Source organism: Notamacropus eugenii, chromosome 2, assembly GCF_028372415.1.
Source record: "Notamacropus eugenii isolate mMacEug1 chromosome 2, mMacEug1.pri_v2, whole genome shotgun sequence".
NCBI classification, from domain to species: Eukaryota; Metazoa; Chordata; class Mammalia; order Diprotodontia; family Macropodidae; genus Notamacropus; species Notamacropus eugenii.
Genome location: NC_092873.1, coordinates 93,113,790 through 93,133,961, shown reverse-complemented (window position 1 = coordinate 93,133,961; position 20,172 = coordinate 93,113,790). Strand labels below are relative to the sequence as shown.

The following is a 20,172-nucleotide window of genomic DNA, read 5'->3' as shown; positions in this document are numbered from 1 at the left end:
TTTAAAAATTCAAAGCTTATTTGCTTTGTTGTCTATGGTTTCTTCAGAAGAGGATCCATCAATCTACAGGTTCATTCAGTCAATTTACCAACCCTTCCGGCTGCATTCCTAGTCCTTCCCTGTTGAGAAGCAGGTGTGTTTCTTCTATGAATCTCTCTAGCTAGGTTCTAAATGATATTATTTTATAAGCAGATGCCAAGTTCATCCCTTAGGAACATCTTTAATTACTTAAGTGTAAAACAATAGACCAGGCCCTCAGGGATGTGCTTGTGTTACAGAAGGGATCATAGCAGGAACAGCTACTCAAGTTGTGATATCTAGACAAGGCACCAGGTGGTACTCTATGCCTCATACTACAAGTTTTAAGTAACTGCTTATATGTGAGCAGATATTAGCAACCCTTAATCCTGAGCCATTTTAGTCCTGCATATTTGTGAATGGGACCTACTTTGTGTGTATCCTCAACAAGCTTACTCTTTTAGTGCCTACTCAGATTTCTGCCTAAGGATACAACTACTGTCTATCATAGTTTACAACTAGTTTGGCTCATCTTTGTTCCCCATTCTTTAGTATTCTGCTCTCTTTCTCATCCTCAGCATGACCCCCCAATGACTCTCTCTCTCACAAATGGATTAGAGTATACTTACTGAAGAGACATTGAAAGTGCAAGGGCCAAGATTAGAATTTTGAAGCAAGGGGGCCACAGTTAGGCAGGGTTTAAAATCTCAGCTTCTGCCATTGAACTCTTCTGAACTTTACCTCTCAATTGTCACCACAGAGATAAGTGCTTCTGAAAACCTTTTGCCAAATATCACTTGGCCTCATAGTCCCCAGACAGGAGCAAAAGTAAGGAAACAATCAATTTTCTGAGTTATAGCTTTTCCTGTCCTCTCTTACCCTATTGTCAGCTCAGTGCTGTGTAACCAAACACCATCTCCTCTTCCACACTGGACTCTTATTTTCAGCATCTTTCAACTTCTCTGGCATCTTGACCCCAAAGTATGGCAAATATCTTTTTAAAATATCCCTCTTTTCCAGAACTTCAGGCAATTGTATTTGTGTTAAATGTTCAGGCATGTAAGAAATTGTGGAGGGAAAACTCAAGTTGTCCCTGCTACAGGTTACAATACATTTATTGAGCACTGTTGTTTGCAGAGCACTGTACTAAATGTTGTGGTGGACACTTCAAAATGAGAAGGCATGGATTAAGTTGTAGTCTGGTTGAAAGAGGGATGAGGCATACACAAAGTCAATGTCAGTTTAAAAAACAGCACCTCAGAGAAAAGTTAATTCTTTGGGACTCAATTTATCTATTTCTCAGATAATTGAGATTCCACCCTTGTACATATCCCTACGCAGTCCATTATTTTTAAGCAGTGGTATAACTTTTAGGGAGATTCATCCTTAGATTTCTGTTTGATTTGTAATTTCACAACTGGTAACTCTTTGGAGCTGTTTGTTGTCAGTTTCTTATCCTTAAGTGAAAAGGTAGCTTGATCATTCTGTATTCAGGCAAAATGATTGGAGATCGTAGTAGGATTCCAATGTCCTGGACATTTTCCCTGTTCAATAATTATACCTTCAGCCCCTCATAGGGAGATTTTCCTATTCTAAGAAGATTTCATAGGAAAGGGGCTTCAGAAAAGCAGAAGATTGTTATTATCATGGTGGTCATAACTTTTCCACCTTTGTCCTTTGAAAATCTCAAGAAAATTAATGTGAAAGTTCTTCTTTTGGGCAAAATGTCTCAGTAGCATAGCTCTCAACACCAATTTGGTCTCTAGCAATAGCCAGCTCCACTTTTTTACTATCTTGTGATCATAGACATGCCACATAAACTCTCTGGGCCTCCATTTCCACATCTCTATAATGAGAAAGTTCTAAATCCAGGTTTTAAAAATTCTTTTTGCATATGTCCTGGACCCCTTTGGTAGTCTGGTGAAACCTATCACCTTCTTTCAGGATGATTATAAATGCATAAAATAAAATGTGCAATATTGTAAAAGAAACCAATTATATTGAAATACAGTCATAAAAATTTTTTTTTGAAGTTCATGGAACCTTTGCTATGGATAATCTTTAAGGTCTTTTCTAGCTCAGCTCTAAATCCTACAATCTCTTCATTTTTATAAAGAAGAGAGATTACTAGGTGGAATGAACAAATTAATGAAAACACATTTACTGCATATATACTATACTGTACTAAGCACTACGCTAAACTCTCAGAATTGAACTAGAAAAGAAATGCAACCTTTACTCTCAAGGAGATCATATTTTATGAGAGACAACTCAGAGAGGAGATTTCTGCTACAAGGCAGGTGGAAAGATTGTACGGTCCGTAGGTACAAGGGCAAAGTACTTTCTTTAATGCCATTTCCACTGCAGGGAACAGTATCCATTTTAAATATTTAACCATTTGACAAGGCCTGTGACTTTGATGTTAAGAATATTTGGGGTAGGGATAGTGAAGAAGGAAATTGTTTTCAGTAATTGTTGCTACTGAGGAGGCAGTTGCCAGGTTACATCTCTATAAGAGTTGATTCCCTGGATGATGGCTTGAGAAGCTAGGCTGGCAGGCCTGGTGACTGGTGGGAGAAGGGGGGGCCTGAGATTCTGCTGTTCTCTGGGCCTGGCTTTAGGATTTTGGATTGTCTGTACCAGAGGTGATTGAGGGGAGGTGATGGTTGAAGTAGTGATAGTGGTTTGGCTTACCTGCACAGGCCATGTCCTGTTTTTGCTCCCTCAGGGCACCTGGCTGCTTCAGCTAGATTGGCTTGCCTGTTCTGTAGGCAGTGGTTGTTCTGTAATGGGTAAAGACTTTTTGGATGATGGCTTCTGGGCTGGAAGCAGGGCTAATGGAGTATGCTGTTATTCCAGAGTTCTTAGGCTTATGTTAAGGGAGAATAATGTATCTTCATAGTGAGATGGGGATAAGGTGTGGATGGGCATCACATAAACCACAAATGTCACTCTGTGGTGTATGAATAAAAAAGCTAATTCTGCTAAGGTTACTGCTTTAGAAAAAGGAAGGAGATGTAACTATTCAGCTTTATAAGAAGTACAACTCCAAAGGGAATGGTTATAACAAGCTTGTAAGTCAGGACTCTAACTCTGTCTCTGTCTCTGTGTGTGTGTCTCTCTCCTTTTCTTCCTCCTTTCTCTCTCCTCTCTCTTATTGCTTCAGCTTTTCTCCCTCTTTACTTCTAAAATTCCTTCCTGAAAAGAAGAAAATAAGTTATCTAATTTTGCCGGGTGCTGTGCACAATATTAGTTAGGAACAAGTGACAACTTGGGAATATTGGAACCCTTTCCTTCTGGGAAGCATATTATTGTAAGAACCTTTCACGGTTAGAACTCTGAACTATTTTGGAGAGGATCTGAATTATTTGGTACCTGAATTGTTGATTGATTTATTGATTGATTTTCACAACTTAGTGTTGTAGCTCCCAGAGATTCTTGACATCACTGTTCAGTTCTCTTTCATTCCCACTTTGAATCCCAATGTCTTTCAGCTGCTGGTTGGAATGCTAAGATTGGATTTTGTCACCAATTACCTTCCTGACACCTTAATTAATGCCTACTTGGCAGCCACTGCACTGCATATCATGATGTCCCAAATATGCTTCATCTTTGGGATTATGGTTCGTTTCCACTGTGGTACTATCGCCTTCTTTTATGTAAGTAGTTATAAACCTGGCTCAGAGACACCTGCTCCTCCAGAGAAAAATGGGAATAGTTTGGTCATGAACTTCTCTGTTCTAGAAACAGGTAGAATTGAGAAGACTCAGACCATACTGACTATACACACTCAGTTTCTTTTTATCTGCTCTCAAAGGGTCTCAATTTCTAGATTTGGGTTCTTACTTAATTGCAGTAGGACCAACCTACTATTTGGTTTAACTCTCTGTAGTCCAGTCTCTCAGTCAATATTGCATGCCTCATGTTGAAACTTAAGACAAGAAAAAGCCTCTAAGGTTCTTTTTTCTTGTCCTTACATAACATAACACATCTAAATTAACAATCTGCTCAAGATTAAGAAGCATATATTTGAGGCTGTTCCCAAACTTTTACTATTTTTGTTTTAAGTTTTCTTTTAAATTTATATCACGCCTTTCATCTGGAGAATTCAGTTTAAAAAGAAAAGAACTAAGCATTCATGAATATTACAAGCATGTAGCAGCCAGACTAGACAATTATATGGACCAGATCATTGAAGAAATGATAGTATGAACTGATAAATGGAGTCCTGGTATTTTCTTGAATTTGTACCAAAATAAGCAAAGCAAAATCAGTGCAGAGAAGGATTCCTTTTCTCACTTGAGAAGGATGATTCCAGTTTTGTTCTTAAAATGTTCTATTGTTTTTTCAGAGGGCTTACTCTCTCTCTCTGCTAGTCTCATATCTCCAGAATTTTTGTAGCTTTAGCAAGTATAGTTAGGAAACATACTACAAAGAAGACTTAATATGTCACCACTCAAACTCTCTGCTTGTGTTTCTTTTCAGAATCTGATTAACTACTGCATAGCTCTCCCAAGAGCCAATTCCACCAGCATCCTGCTGTTTCTGATTTGTATGGTGGCTTTGAGAGTCAACAAATGTATCAAAATCTCTTTCAAACGATATCCCATTGAATTTCCCATGGAATTCATTCTGGTAGGTGTTGTCCTATGTGAGTTACTCAGATGATCACATAGAGTTGCCTATTACTTGATGCTTCTTTAGGCCAGAAGCACTTATTTCCTTTTCAGTAACTCTTGGGAAATAACCTTTCTTATTATCCTGTTGGTTCCTAGAGTTATTATACTACTAGTTGCTCTATCAGTGAACAGCTCTGGGGAAATGAGCAAAAAAAGTCATTAAATAAGGAAAGGGAGTGCGGAGCCAAGATGGCAGAATAAGGCAGGGACTGACCTGGATTCTCCCAAGTTCATTTCTAAACAACTATAAAATGATGCCTTAAAATGAATTCTGGAATGGCAGAAACAACAGAAAGACAGGATGCAGCAATTGTCCAGCCTAAGGCAACTAAAAGGTCAACAGGAAAGGGCTGTCTCATTCGAGTAAAAAAGGGTACAGTCCAGTGCAGGCAGTAATAAATCACAAGGATCATATACTATGAGAAGATGTGATTATACCAGGAATGCAGGACTGGCTCAATATTAGGAAAACTATCAGCATAATTGACTGTATCAATAATAAAACCAACAGAAATCATATGATTATTTCAATAGATGTAGAAAAGGCTTTTTTAAAAACAAAATATAGTACCCATTCCCATTGAAAACACTAGAGAACATAAGAATAAATAGAGCTTTTCTTAAAATGATAAATGGTATCTATCAAAAACCACTAGCAAGCATTATATATGATAGGGATAAGCCTTGCTAGTAAGATCAGGGTTGATACGAGAATGCCCATTCTCATCACTATTATTCATTATTATACTAGAAGTATTCGTTATAGCAATAAGAAAAGAAAAGAAGTTGAAAGAATTGGAATTGGCAATGAGGAAACAAAGCTATCACACTTTGCAGATGATATGATGTGATACTTAGAGAATCAACTAAAAAACTACTTGAAATAATTAACAACTTTTTAGCAGATTTGCAGGGTATAAAATAAGCCTACCTAAATCATCAGAATTTCTATATATTGTCAATTAAGTCCAGTAACAAGAGACAGAGAAATTCCACTTAAAACCACTGTAAGCAATATAAAATACTTGGCAGTCGACCTGTCAGATCTAAACAATTGGAAAAATATCAGTTGCTCATGGATCGGCCAAGTCAATGTAATAAAAATAATTCCACCTAAATTAATTTACATATTCAGTGACATACCAATCAGACTACCAAAACTTATTTTTCTAGGCTAGAAAAAAATAATAACAAAATTCATCTGGAAGAACAAAAGGTCAAGAATATCAGAGGAATCAGTGAAAAAAATTGAAGGAAAGTGGCCTAGCTGTGCCAGATTTCAAACTGTATTATAAACTGGTAACCATCAGAACAGTCTCAGGCTAAGAAATAGAGTCGTAGATCAGTGGAATAGGTTAGGTACAAAAGACACAGTAGTGAATGACCATAGTAATCTAGTGTTTGATAAAACTTGAAGACCCAGGCTTTTGAGACAAGAAGTCATTATTTGACAAAAACCCCTGGGAAAACTGGAAAATAGTATGGCAAAAGCTAGGAATAGATCAGCATCTCACATTGTGTACCAAGATAAGGTCAAAATGGGTAGGTGATTCAGACATAAAGGGTGATACCATAAGCAAATTAGAAGAACAAGAATTAGTTTCCCTATCAGATCTATGGAAAAGAGAAGAATTTATGACCGAACAAGAGATAGAGAACATTATGAAATGCAAAATGGATAACTGAAATTATATTACATTGAAAAGGTTTTGCACAGAGAAAACCAATGCAACCAAAATTAGAAGGAAAGCAGAAAACTGGGAAATAATTTTTATAGTAATTATCTCTGATAAACCTCATTTATCAGATATATAGAGAACTGAATTATATTTATAAGAATACAAGTCATTCTCCAATTGATAAATGATCAAGTGATATGAACAGGCAGTTTTTAGATGAAGAAATCAAAGCTATCTCTAGGCATATGAAACATTGCTCTAAATCATTATTGATTAAAGAAATGAAAATTAAAATAATTTATACCTATAGGATTGGCTAATATGACAGAGAAGGAAAATGATAATTATTGAAGGGCTTATGGAAAAATTGGGATGCTAATGCACTGTTGGTGGAGTTATGAACTGATCCAACCATTCTGGAGAGCAATATAGAACTATGCCCAAAGGTCTATAAAACTCTGCAGACCCTTTGATCCAGCAATACCACTACTAGCTCTATATCCCAAAGACATATATAAAAAAGGAAATGGACCCATATGTACAAAAGCATTTCTAGCAGCTCTTTTTGTGATGGCAAAGAATTAGAAATTGAAGGGATGCTGTCAATTGAGGAATGGCTGAAGAAGTTGTGGTATAAGATTGTAATGGAATACTATTGTGCCATAAGAAATAATGGGAGGATGATGTCAGAAAAACCTGCAAAGACTTACATGAACTGGTACAGAGTGAAGTAAGCAGAACCAGGAGAACATTGTAAATATTAACAGCAATATTGTATAATGAAGATCTGTGACCAACTTAGCTATTCTCAGCAACACAATGACCCAAGATAATCCCAAAGAATTTATGATGAAAAAATGCTATACACATCCAGAGAAAGAATTGATGGAGTCTGAATGCAGATCAATGCATGCTATTTTTCACCGTTTTGAGTATATTTATTCATTCATTTTTTTTTCATCTATCTTCTTTCAGAACATGATTAATATGGAAATGTTTTGCATGATTGCACATGTATAGCCTATATCAAACTGTTTATCATCTCAGGGATGGCATTGGGGGTGGAGAGGGAGGGAGAAAATTTGGAACTCAATAAAAAAAATTAATTTGTCTTTTCATGTACTTGGGAAAATATTATTTAAAAAAAAGAAGAAAAGCTCAAAGGAGGATAAAAAGAAAACAGAAAAATGCACACTGCAATACATTTTAAAGATGTTGTTTGTAATAATACCTTACCTTTTTACAGTATACTACCTTTAACTTAGGTGATTTCCCATTGTTACCTCATTTAGTCCTTGTAATACCCGGTAAAATAAATAAGAAGGTAATATTATCACTGTTTTATAGATTTGGAAATTGAGGCTGGGTGAAGTCCAGCAGCTTGCCTAAATTTACATAACCACCAAGTGGCAAAGACTTCTGACTACCTGCCCTATTCTTTTTCCATCTGTTTTTCAGTCTATTTCCTTGGGAAATCCAGATGTGATTCTTGGAAAATAAACTGATAGGTTTAGAGTTATTTTAATGTTGTTTATTCTATGTAAAGCACCATGAGGGCTGACCCAAAAGTTCAGGGCCTCCGAAATCCTTTTATGTTTCCCCTTGTATTTGAGTATTATTAAGGCAAGTAAAAAGAATTTAATTCAGTACAACAGATGTTTATTGTATGCCTACTATGTGCAGGGCACTGTGCTAGACAGTGGGAAGAATACAATGATAAATGAGATACTGTTCCTACAGTCAGGTAGGAACCCTTCTAAATAATAATACATACTTTTCTTCTCATTTCATAAGACTGGCTCTGGTTTTGTCTTTTAAAAATATTTTCATCTTGTTTTCAGTGAGCTCATATATACTTTCTGCTAGTTACACAGCTATAGAATTGTGTTTAGTTCCAGTGTAGTTATAATATAAGAGAGCATGAGAAATACGTAAGAGATATACAAAGTTACATGGAAAGATCAAGAAGGAGACATCATCTCTAACTGGAAAAACAGGCAAAGGATTCATAGAGGAATCATGAGCTGGATTTTGAAAGAAAGGTAGAATTTAAGTAGGCTGAATTAGGTAGAGATTGTTCCAGTTATGGAGAATGGCAGGTATTGTTTCAAATTTGAGCCACTAAAACTGATGTCTTGCTTCTGCTGAATTGTTCTCAGGGCATATCTGAGATGCATCCAGAAATAAAGTCTTAAGGTAGCACATTGCAATAATCAATAAATTATTGAGGCAGTATCTGGGGCCAAAAGAAGATGATCACTCTAAGATCTTGTTAACCCTTTGACAAATCCCATTTAACCACAAAGCTCAGAATTCTGCTCACTCTGATCAAGAAGTGGTCTAGAGCTACTCATCAAATTTGATCCATAGACTTTTTTAGGGTTCTGTGCTTGGTTGCACTGTCATCATTAGAGCTTTAACCCCTGGTATGCCACAAAACAACTCCAATCTTGTTCAGATTTGCATTTATGGAGCTAGTGCTAGGAAAAAGGCCTACTGGTGAGGAAGAAAGCAAATATTTCGTGTCTACTACAGAATTTGGATATTGATTTCGTCTTTCTGTGGTTCTGCTTTAATGAGAGGTCTTTAAGTAAGCTGAATAAGTATTACACTGCCCAGTTCTATTCCTGTTAGCTAGTTTCTGGAAGAAAGGATTGGTTTCTAGAGGGAAAAAAATGTGAAAAACAGTTAATTCAGTTGGCTGAAAACTTTCTAGACTTTAGAATGTTAATTACGATTGTGATTCTTAATAGTATCAGCAGCTATGAAAAACCTGAAGAGTTCAAAGAAGGCAGAATAGGGTCTTTGATTTCTGAGTTTTTCCCTCTATATGACCTTTTATCTTGCTGTTTTATGTTGTAGGTATTCATTCTGCCAGAGCTTTTAACCCCCTGCCCTGTTGTAAGCAAAGCACAGGCCTAAAATGATTATGCTTGCTCTCTCTTTTTTCTCCACTTAAATCCAGATTGTCTCCTTCACTATCATTGCAAACAAGATCCACATGAACACTGAAACCAGCAAGCACATTGTTGATATGATTCCTTATAGGTAAGTAATTTCCTGTTGTCAGGACTGCTCATCCAACTGTCCCACTCCTTCTCAACTTCAGGATAATCTAATAGTCTGCATTGGTAATTTCAGACAATAGTAGAGTTAGAAGTATTGGCTTAGATTAACTTCAGGACTTTCATTCTCCTGGAGAAAATAGCAGGACAGAGTATATGATGCAACTGTACCCCAATTGCTTATATGAGTCAATTAACAAGCATTTATTAAGTACCTACTTTGTGTCAGGCACTCTTCTAAGAAGTAGGGTTACAAATACAAAGAATGAAATAATCTCTACTCTTAAGCAGTTTAGGTTCTTACTTCCCTGGGCAATATATATATATATATATGTCTGTTTCTTGTAAAAAGAATGATGTCTGAACTTAGTTGGGTCAACATCTTAGATCTAGAAAAGGTTCTGGATTAGGTCACTGATAACTTTTTTCCTTCACAAAGCAAGCACAGCCCAAAGTACAGAGTTCAGGTCTTTTTCCATTCCATCCATCCTCCATTCAGCTTTCAAAGTGATCTTCCTTAAACTCAGATCTGACAGTATTACTTCCTACTCAATAAATTCCAGTGGCTTCACTTACGATCAAATCTAAATTTCTCTGTTTGGTTTTTAAAGCCCTTTGCAACTGGTCCCATCCTGTCACTTGTTACACTTGTCTACTCTCAACATAATCTAATCCAGCAACACAGGCCTACTTTCTCTTCATTCCACATAACACTCCATCTCCGGACTCCACGCTTTTGGCTGGCTGTCCCTCATTCCTGAAGTACTGTTACCCCTCATGTCTGCATCCTGGTTCTGCTGACTTAATGCAAAATCCCACCCTCCTTCCCCTACCCATACATACTCTAATTCTATGCAGAATTGATAGGGGTTAGCAAAGTCTCTCTGTACTCCTGTCTTCTTCTTGAATGTTGTACTTCTAAAGGTGTATTTCAAAAGGACCACGTTGTGGATGAAAAACAGGAACAAAGTCTTGATCATCTCCATGTTGGATTATCATTTTATCATTAATGGAAGCAAGTTCACATTTATTGAAAACTATCATTGGACAGTCTTGTGTGACTTCATCTAAATGAAGGAATCAAACAAGAAAGCACAGAAGATGATTTTATGAGTGCTATAGTGACTATTGCTACTTATTAATTTATAAGACATTTTTTACATACATTATTTCATTCAAACATCACATCAACCTGTGTGTGAGAAAAAGCTATGTGATGCAGTGGAAAGAACACCGAATGTGGAATCAGAAAGTCTCTTGTTGAATCTCAGTTCTATACCTGTATCCTTTATGATCTTTTATAAGTCACTTAACTTCTTGGAGCCTCAGTTTCTTTATCTGTAAAATGAGAGGGTTAAACTAGCTGAGCTTTTGGAAGGGATATGATAGATGTCTTCATATATTTTCATGACTGTTTTGTGTTGTTTATATGATTAATTATCTTGTTTTCCTAATGTTGAACCACTGTTGTATCCCTGATGTAGATACAGGTTGAATTCAGGGAATAATTTTTTGTATATATTGATGTAGCCTTCTTGCTAATGTTTTATTTTAATTTTTTTATCAATATTCATTAGTAAAATTGCTCTCTTGTCCTCTTTCTCTGCTTTCTCCCTCTCTGGTTTGGGCATCAGGATCATATTTGTCTCATTTTAAAAAAGAATTTTGTAAAGTTCCTTCTTTCTCCATTACTGAGAATAATTTTCATCACTTAGATTTAAACATTTGATAAAATTCATTTATAAGTCCCTCTAAAGCAATTTCCCCCCCCCCCCCCACCTTTGGTGGCTTGGTTTTTTCTGGGTATTTAATATTGAATTTGTTAATTATAGCTAGCAAATAATTAATAAAATTAGGTTGGTGGCACTCTCAGAAGCCAAAGATCAGAGGTTTATTTGTGGTATAGTCAATCTTTCTTTGATTGGCTTGTTTAAAATTTTTATTTCTCATTTTGTTAATTTGGGTATTTTGTATTTTTACAGATAATTATTCATATCAAGTAGTTCAGTATCTTCATTTACTAGATGAAAAAACTCATTCCTAGAAAGTTGATGTGAATTGCTTAATTGGTTCAGCATCTTAGAATGTTTTGGTGGCAGAATTTCTCACATTTTTCAAGTGCCTGTCTCAGTCACCTCTTTGCTGCTGTTGGAGTATTGAGGGTATTGAGGCTTGTTTCCAGAGCTAAGCCTTTAGGACTTTTTCTTAAAAGTATTCATCTAAGGTATGCTGTAGGAGAAAATGCTTTCTTTTACCTCTTTTCCCCCCTTCTGCGTTATTTGCCAAGTTCATAATTTTTGTCGTCAAAGTCAAAAGAAATCTTTCAAGTGTAGTGGTCCACATTCCCAGGTAGTCAAGAATGCTAAACTTTGACCCATTTGTACTTTGTAAAAAGAAAGTGCCTCTTTCAGACTCTGAGGACCTCATTTGAATATGAAAGGGCCAGGAAACTCAGCCTCCCACCATCAACAATGACATTGTAGCAGAAACACATGGAGACATGCACTTAGCATGCAGTTTGAAAAAGGAAGTCAAAGACATATTCCTGAACCTACACCTATGAAATTAAAAGCACAGTCCAGCTGCAGAGTTGAGTCAAAGTATCAAGGAGTTGAGAGTCCAGTACCAGGACCTGGGATCCTGTTTGGAAAGATGATAGGCACAGAGCCAAGGTTCCTTCTGGTCCTAGAGTATAGATTCTGAGTCTTTCTAAAAGTGAACAACAATGCTCTAGGCCAAAATTTCTGCTGAGCCCAGAAAAAGAGACTGTGGAAACCACACCTGAGCATTAAAGCCACACACCCAGTCCAAGAATAGACCCAGGAAGTCCAATGGGACAATTCACCCAGCAGAGATGCTAAGCCCCTCAAGGAGTAGCAAGAGGACTATATAAGAAGATATCAGGAATGCAGCATTGTTGGAGGTACAATTGACTCCTCTTTTCACATATGTGGCATGGCCGTATTTATTCCCTAAGTTTGTACCTCTGTGTGAATTCTCTCCATTGATTATGGGTATATTTGTACCATAGGTTTATGGGGAAATGTTTTATTTTTTACTAGGCCATTTCAATAAATGTCTTTGCTTTGAGATAATTGTATCCTCTGGTTAACTAAAGAAAGGTTAGGATATTGGTTGGAGCTTGTGAATTTTAGTTTTAGGAGTGTGGACCAACAGAATCCCTTGTAGTAATCTCCTGGGGAACCCCACCTACAAGTGCTTACTGGGAAGTCCTTCAGAAGGGTGCTGTACACATTGTAGTCTACTTTATTAAAACTGGATTTTTTCCCCACCTCTTATGAAGTTAGGTGTACTTGAACTTGCTGAAGGTATAGGGAAAAAAATCATGAGCATAAATATCCAGGCATTTTCATTTTTCTAATGAAACAATATTTATTTTCAAGACATTTGAAAGATTTATTTGTATTAGCAGTTTACAGAAATAAAAATACTAACAAATTAGACTTAAAGTCTTACTCCAAGTTTGAACCTTGGGAATAATATCCCATTATTAAAAACAATCATTTAGGATCTAGTAGCCTACCTGCAAAATTCCATATGTGGAATTGACAGGCTTTTGAGGCACAGTTCATATATTTCTTGCTTAGAAATGCCTCTAGAGACCCTCCCATCTAGCTTTGAAAACTTGATGATAATTATAATGAAGATCAACTGATAAAATGATAGATTTTGGGCAATGTAGGAATTTCTTTTGCCTAGCTACACCTATCTGTTAGAAGAGTTTTCATTTTCTTTTTCTCCAGTGGGGGAGAGAAGTATAGAGAGGTCAGAGGGAGACAAAATAAATGCTTGGTAATTGAAACAAAATTTTAAATTAAATAAATTTAATTATGCCCCAGGGAATATCATAACACTCTTTAATGTTTGTGGCATTTCATTTTACATACAACTATGTCATTTTAGCTTCACTAAGTCCTTGTAAAGTAGAGATTAACTCAAATTTATGAAAACCTCAGAGGAAAACTAAGCAACTTTGTCTAGAGTGAAAGGAAAATCTGAAACTATACTTTGAATTTTCTCATTCCCATCTCCATACCGTCCTTCTCCTAGATCAAACTACTAGGTTGCTCAGAGAGCAATGATGAATATGAAGGAGAGAGTTGGAGGTAGGCATTTACATAGTCTCCTTTACATGTCTTCCACAACAGAACTGTAGACCTAGTTTTTCACTTGGTGGTATAACTAGAATAGGGGTTTGTTTGTTTTCAGAATTCTTCCATCTGAACAGTACATGTCAGGTCCTTAAAACATTTTACATATATCATTTGGTACTGTTTGTTCACCTAAAGTTATAGATAGGGAATCTCAGGCATGAGGAGACAGTGACTGACTTGTCTCCAAGGTCATCTGTTATCCTCTGATCAAACTGTGTTTGGAACATAAGTTTCTTATTTTCTAATTCTTTTCTTTTACAGCTTCCTGTATCCTGAACCAGTTGAGTTTAGGCTCTTGCACCTTGTTGTTTGTCATGCTCTCTCCCTGTCCATGGTGAGCTATATTTTGCTCATTTTTATAGGCAAGAAGATTGCTTCCTTGCATAACTACAGTGTCAATCCTAACCAGGTGAGAGGACAGACCCATCTTTACCAATGCTCATAAATCCTTGACCTCTTTTCTGATCTCCTTGCTATTCTGAAAACCTGACTGTTCTCTTTCAGAGGATATACTTATCTAATAATTCACTTCTGGATCCCTAATGTCTAGGGGACATTTGTCTGTGGAGTTAATATGAGTTGTTCAGTAATATTTAACAAAAAATACCTTAATATTACCACTAAAGCATTTTTGAAGGGCAAGGAACTACTTTACTATGAAATTACTTGGGTATTATTTCCCTTACTATCAATGTGGCCTCATAAGCTAGAAGATGTGTTTATACTGTATAAAATTGAACCTCTCTCTTTTTCTCTTGCTTTCATTTCCTTGTCCCCCTCAGTCTTTATAAGGTAAGTATACCCTTCTAAGCAAAAGTAAGACCTTGTATATCCAAAGCTGGTCAGAGTTTAAATGGGACTAAAATATTTACAATTGCTTTACAGGAGTTGGTGGCCATTGGCCTATGCAATCTTGTCAGCTCATTTTTCAAATCTTTTGTGTTTACTTCTGCTCTTGCCAGAACAGTCATCCAAGAGAAATCAGGTGGGAGACAACAGGTAAGTAAGTAGTTTTGGGGGGTTTTTTTTTGGTTATTGTTTTGTGATTTAGTGGCTCAAGTCAGCTTATACTGAAAGACTACATGACTAGAAGTCTGGAGAAGGAGGAAATGGTTGCCATAGTATGTAAAAGAAAACTCAAAACAATACTAGAAAACATGTAGTATTATGGGTCAAATCTTGATACGTTACCTGCATTTATATATAATAAAAATAACTACATAATAGAAAAATTTCCAAGTAAAGGCAATGTCAGCTTTTTTCATATAATACTTATATATTTTCATATAATACTTATTTTTTAGTGTGAATAGTGAATTCCTTTGAAATAATAATAATTTTGAGAGAGGCAGCATAATCTCCAACCTTGGAATCATGGAGGTCTTACAGGTATCCGACAGGTAATAGCTATGTGAATGGGAACAAACAGCTGGAGGGAGAGAAAGGATTTTTAACTAAAGAAAAAAAAGAAATGTTAAAAATGTTAAAAAAAATAATAATAAAAAAAGACCAATTTACAGAAGAGTTGGCAGTCAAGCCTCAGGCAAGAGAGTTTTCACATTGGATGTTTCCTAGAGATCATCTATCTGGACCATTAAAAAGAATAAATACAATAATACATATATGTTCCTTGAATTTGGTTAGAATAGAATTTTCCCAATAGTATACAAAACTGTTTACAACTATTTAGATACTTTTGTTGAGAGTACTGCATTGGGGTCATTATTGAAGACCTGAATCTGATAACATTCAGCATTCCAGTTGACTGGGGAAGACTTCATGAAAATTTGAATTCCAAGCAGTCTTCAGTTTATGAGTATATTGTACCCCCTAACTTTGTTGGTTCTTTGTTTGCATTTCCCGGAAGATTTTTCCCATAGAACTAATATAAATGATGACTACCAATCTGCCTCTCAGACAGGTGTTTAAACTTGTAACAGACATGAAGAATGATATTAATAGTATTGAAACTATAACAAGCTAGCACTTTTAACATAATTTTTCTAGGAAAATGCATTTTAGGAGGTATCTAGGTACATATTCTGGTCCTGTTTCCTTTCTCAACAGAATGGAGAATTACTTTCATAATGGCTTCACAGGTAGGGAGCTAGGCAGTAAGTCTGTCTGGTAGTGAGAGTAGGATGGTTAGATACTCCTGGGTACCAGCAACACAGAAAATCTGGGTGCATGAAAGAAGATATCTCTGTGTTAGGACAGAATAAAGTAATTCTCAAAGTCTGTCACTTCTCACTTGTTTTAAATTGGGAGAATATTGGGAGAAAATAACTTTTCTCTGCACCTTAAAAAAATACAGATCCTTTGTGACTATGTCTAATATGAATTATAAGTCAAAAGAAAGAAGCTTTGTGGAATGGGAGGCAGACCAAGAAGGCAGTTCCTTCTAGCAAATGGAATGGCTTGTGTACAACTTTGGAGAAAAAAGAAAAGATTTGGGGTGAGAACTGGGAAAGACAATTCAAGAGATTAGTTCCTAGGTGACTTTAAAAAATATCCTTCATTATTTTCAACAGATATTCATTAAAATATGACCTGTTTTATACATGTAAATATATTACCAGCATGATAATGCCTTATATTTGTATAGTTATGATTGGGCCCCTAAAGTCTGTTAGAACACTGGCCCTTGACACACATGCTTCTTTTATCAGGTGGGTGTTTTTGAGTAACCAGGTATAGAAATCACAGCCAAGGTAGGGAAATTAGATCTGCCAGTAAGGAATTTATTTGGATCTTTCTAAAATATGGAATAGTGAAACAAAATTGGCAAAGAATGTATGCAGCCATTTAGCAGATTTAGATGATAGTAAATGACTGTGTGTGGGCATAAAGATTCATGGATTTGGAAAGTAAGATTTGTGAAGACATATTATTCATTATTGGTACCACAAGTATTCCTCAAGTGCTCATTCTGTATCTGGACCTTGCAAATATCTGCTATATCTGATCTGTGGTACATGGTCATGCACAAATCCTCTTAGGAAAAGCTGGCATACTTGTGTAATGACCCCAGGAGAAGCCCAAAGTGAGTGGGCCAGGGGCTGGGTACCTCCTGGTCATTTCTCTCTTCAATCTGTTCTTTCTGCTCAGTTTGCAGCTCTGGTAGGTGCAGGTATAACGTTGCTGGTGATGCTGAAGATGGATCATTATTTCTACGCTTTGCCTAACGTAAGTGAGAGGGCATAGAACCAAACAAGTTCTTAAACTAGTATGACAAACTCTCACAATTGCAGCTTCGCTGAACATTTTGTAACGGTAATGCTTTGTAACTTATGCTTCTATGGATGCAACGATCAGTCTCATTTGCCTTCTCTGTATTGCAGTGTTGGCTAATATTTTAAAAAGAAGTTACAAGATCTTAATCCGGCTGTCAAAAAGCATTTATTAAACAGTTAATATGTGTCAGCCACTATACTAAGCACTGGGAATACAAACACAAGCAGAAAGAAAACAGCTCCTGCTTTCAAAGAGCATACCTTCTAATGGGGAAAGACAGTGTATAAGTGTCATCAAAATGCCAGAACCCCAGCTACTATTGAGGAAATTTTACAGGATTGTGCCACAGAGTGAAGAGCAGTTGGGACATTTTATCAGGGAAGAGTCTTTTACTAGATACATAGAGAAGAGTCAGAAAACTGAGTCTCTCCAGATAAAGGTATACAGGCAGTTTTATAGGGAAATAGTTACAAAGATATACAATAAAAGACTGAGTTAAAAATACCTATGCATCAGAAATTTCCATCTAGGTAAGAACATAGATGGGCAGCTCCTGGGAATGGTTATGATCTGCTATGTAATTTCAGCTGTGCAGTCAAGGGTGGGTTAACTGAATTCTCTTAGTACCAGCACAGGTTTAGATATTAGCCATGAGTACATAAGCTGTCTTTAGGAATCCTCATGCTGCCATGTAGACCTGTCTGAAAATGGACTATAAACCAGCACACTGTCCTAGACTGGAGCACAAGCTAGAGACAGGAAATTTAAATTGAGTTCTAATCATGTGTCCAACACTAATGTCCCAAGATTTGGACACACAATTTCTTATCTCTATGTAGCGTTGGCCTCCTAGGGATCCGAAGTGTATTAATTGTTGACCACAAAGCCATCTCTTCCATATAACATCCATGTAACTTCCATATATATTCCATATAGCTTCCAGTAATATTGTAGAATCATTGATTTTCACAGTTTGAAAGATTTCAAAGCTAATCAAGACTAACTCCACCCAGAGTATGAATTTCATTTAGAATATTCCTAACAAATGGTCATCTAGCCTCCAATGTTAAGGCATATGTAACAAACTATTCCATTTTGAATGGCTCTTAATTGTGAGGAAGTTTTCCCTTCCTATTAATGGTTCCAAGTAGGACAAATCTAATACCTTTCCCACATGAGTGCCATTCATTTATTCAAATCTAGTAATCATGTCTGTCTCTCTTCTTCCTCCTTATTTCCTTTCCCCCAGCCCCCCACCCAGGTCTTTTCTTCTCTAGGCTGAATCCTTTCTCCCCCTCCCCAGGCATACCGTCACTATCCTGGTCTCTCTCCTCTGGATATGCTCTTGTTTGTCACTGTTGCTCCTAAAACATAGAACCAAGAACAAGATTTAATATGGTCTAATGAGGACCGAGTACAGCTAGGATTGTTACCTCCTTCACTCTGGCTACTATGTTTTCATTTTCATTTCAGTTCGGCTTAGTATTACATTAATGTGTTTGTTTGTTTTTCAGTCATGTTACACTGCTGAGCTTATAATTCACTAAAATTCCTAGGTCTTTTTCACATGAACTAGTTTCTAGCTATATCTTCCCCATCCTATAAATACAGAATAGATTTTTAACTCAAGTATAGGACTTGACTTTTATCATTCTTTTGGGATCAAGACTCTTCCAGCTACTGTATTAGCTATTCCTTCAGGGTCTGTGTCTTCTGCAAATTTGATAAGCATGCTGTCGAAGCTTTCATCTAATTAATCAATAAAAATTTGAATAGGCTTAAGGAGCCTTTAGAAACCAACCTACAAGTGACATTAATTCGTTAATCATCATTATTAATTAACAAAACTGTTTCATATCTATATAACTGTACTATTATTTAGGCTTCATTACTCCATCTTTTCCAGAAGAATAATATGAGAGATTTCTGCCAAATGTGTTGAAATCTAAAGACAATATGCTCCCTAAATAATTTTCCTGATCATGGTAGAAAGAGCCCTCACTATGGGATCAGAGAACTTTGATTTAAATCCTACCCCTAATGCTTTTCTCCCTGTGTGACTATTCCCTAAGTGACTAAGCTAGTCACTTAGCTTGTCTTCTTCAGTTTTCTCATCCATAAAACAAGGGGGTTAGAATAGATGGGCTTTGAGTCCCCTTCCAGCTTTTGAGCTTTGAAATCTATATGAGCCCTATCAAGAAAGGAAATTAATTTGGTCTGTCATAACTTCACAGAATCAGAATTTCAGTTTTAGAGGAGCTCAGAGATTGAATAATGAAACTCATACCTGTATAAGGAATTCTTGTTCTTAATGAACAATGATTTGGTTTTAATAAATCAATGTGAATACCTTTCTAAACGCTCACAAATCGTCTGTTCTGTAATTTTGCTGGGAATTGATGATTATGATATTATCATATGCATAACTCAGTCATGCATATGATTATGATATTATCATATGTATAACTCAGTTATGAATATGATAATGTAATGATATTATAATCAGCTCTAGAATTGTACAAGGGATTGACAGCAGCTTATAGGTATCCATCTAAATTATTCACCCCTTTCCCCTTTATGAAAACTGGAACAATATTTGCCTACTTCTAGTTCTATGATACCTCTCTTACTTGCCACAATTCCTCAAAAGATTTATCAATAGCAACTCATTTGTTTATTGGGTTCTTTCATTACCCTGGGACGTAGGATAAAATGATTTGAACTCATTGAGAGTCAACTGCCTCACTTATATCTGGTTTCAATTCCTTGTTAACCATTTTGATTCTGTACTTCTCAAGGTCATTATCCTTGGTAGAGAAAACTGAAGCAAAATAAGAGATGAGTATGTCTACCATCTCTCTTTTCCATGTTATTATTCCCCTCTGTGATAAGCAGGGATCCTGTCTATTCTTTGATTTTCTTCTTGCCTCCAACATCGTTAAAAATGTATGATAATGCTCATAGCAATGCCCTCATTTACTTCATTTATAGCTTCTCTGTGTGTGTATGTATATATTTATATGTTAGTAGCCACAATAGCTTGGCTGCACACTGAAATGGTAGTGAATGTTAGCGGTACTTGTTCAAATTTAACTAAACAAAGCTGAATCAGCCAGTTCCAGCTGGTGAACTGCACGTTAGAATGGGATGGGGAAGCTTTCTTTGTTGTCTGTCTATGACCTATTGTAATTAAAAGACATGTAGATCTTGAAGGGAATATGAGTGTTTCACTGTTTGAGACACTTTTGTTTCATAGCAGTAGAAGAATGGTGAAACTGATCTCATCTTTACCACTGTTAATTTTTCAAATCCCCAAGTCATC

The 20,172-nt window shown here is 36.3% G+C and overlaps 1 protein-coding gene across 10 annotated transcripts in view; it reads left to right on the top strand.

The window, feature by feature from the left end:
• The window catches only part of SLC26A8 (solute carrier family 26 member 8), a 185,013-nt gene that overhangs the window by 40,604 nt on the left and 124,237 nt on the right, over positions 1-20,172 (top strand). For all 10 annotated transcript variants that reach the window (XM_072641882.1, XM_072641881.1, XM_072641887.1 and 7 more), the window contains 6 exons: positions 3,513-3,677; positions 4,504-4,653; positions 9,342-9,424; positions 13,878-14,025; positions 14,502-14,615; positions 16,725-16,802. In XM_072641882.1, coding sequence (XP_072497983.1) covers positions 3,513-3,677; positions 4,504-4,653; positions 9,342-9,424; positions 13,878-14,025; positions 14,502-14,615; positions 16,725-16,802 — 738 coding nt within the window. The remainder of the gene's footprint in view (positions 1-3,512; positions 3,678-4,503; positions 4,654-9,341; positions 9,425-13,877; positions 14,026-14,501; positions 14,616-16,724; positions 16,803-20,172) is intronic.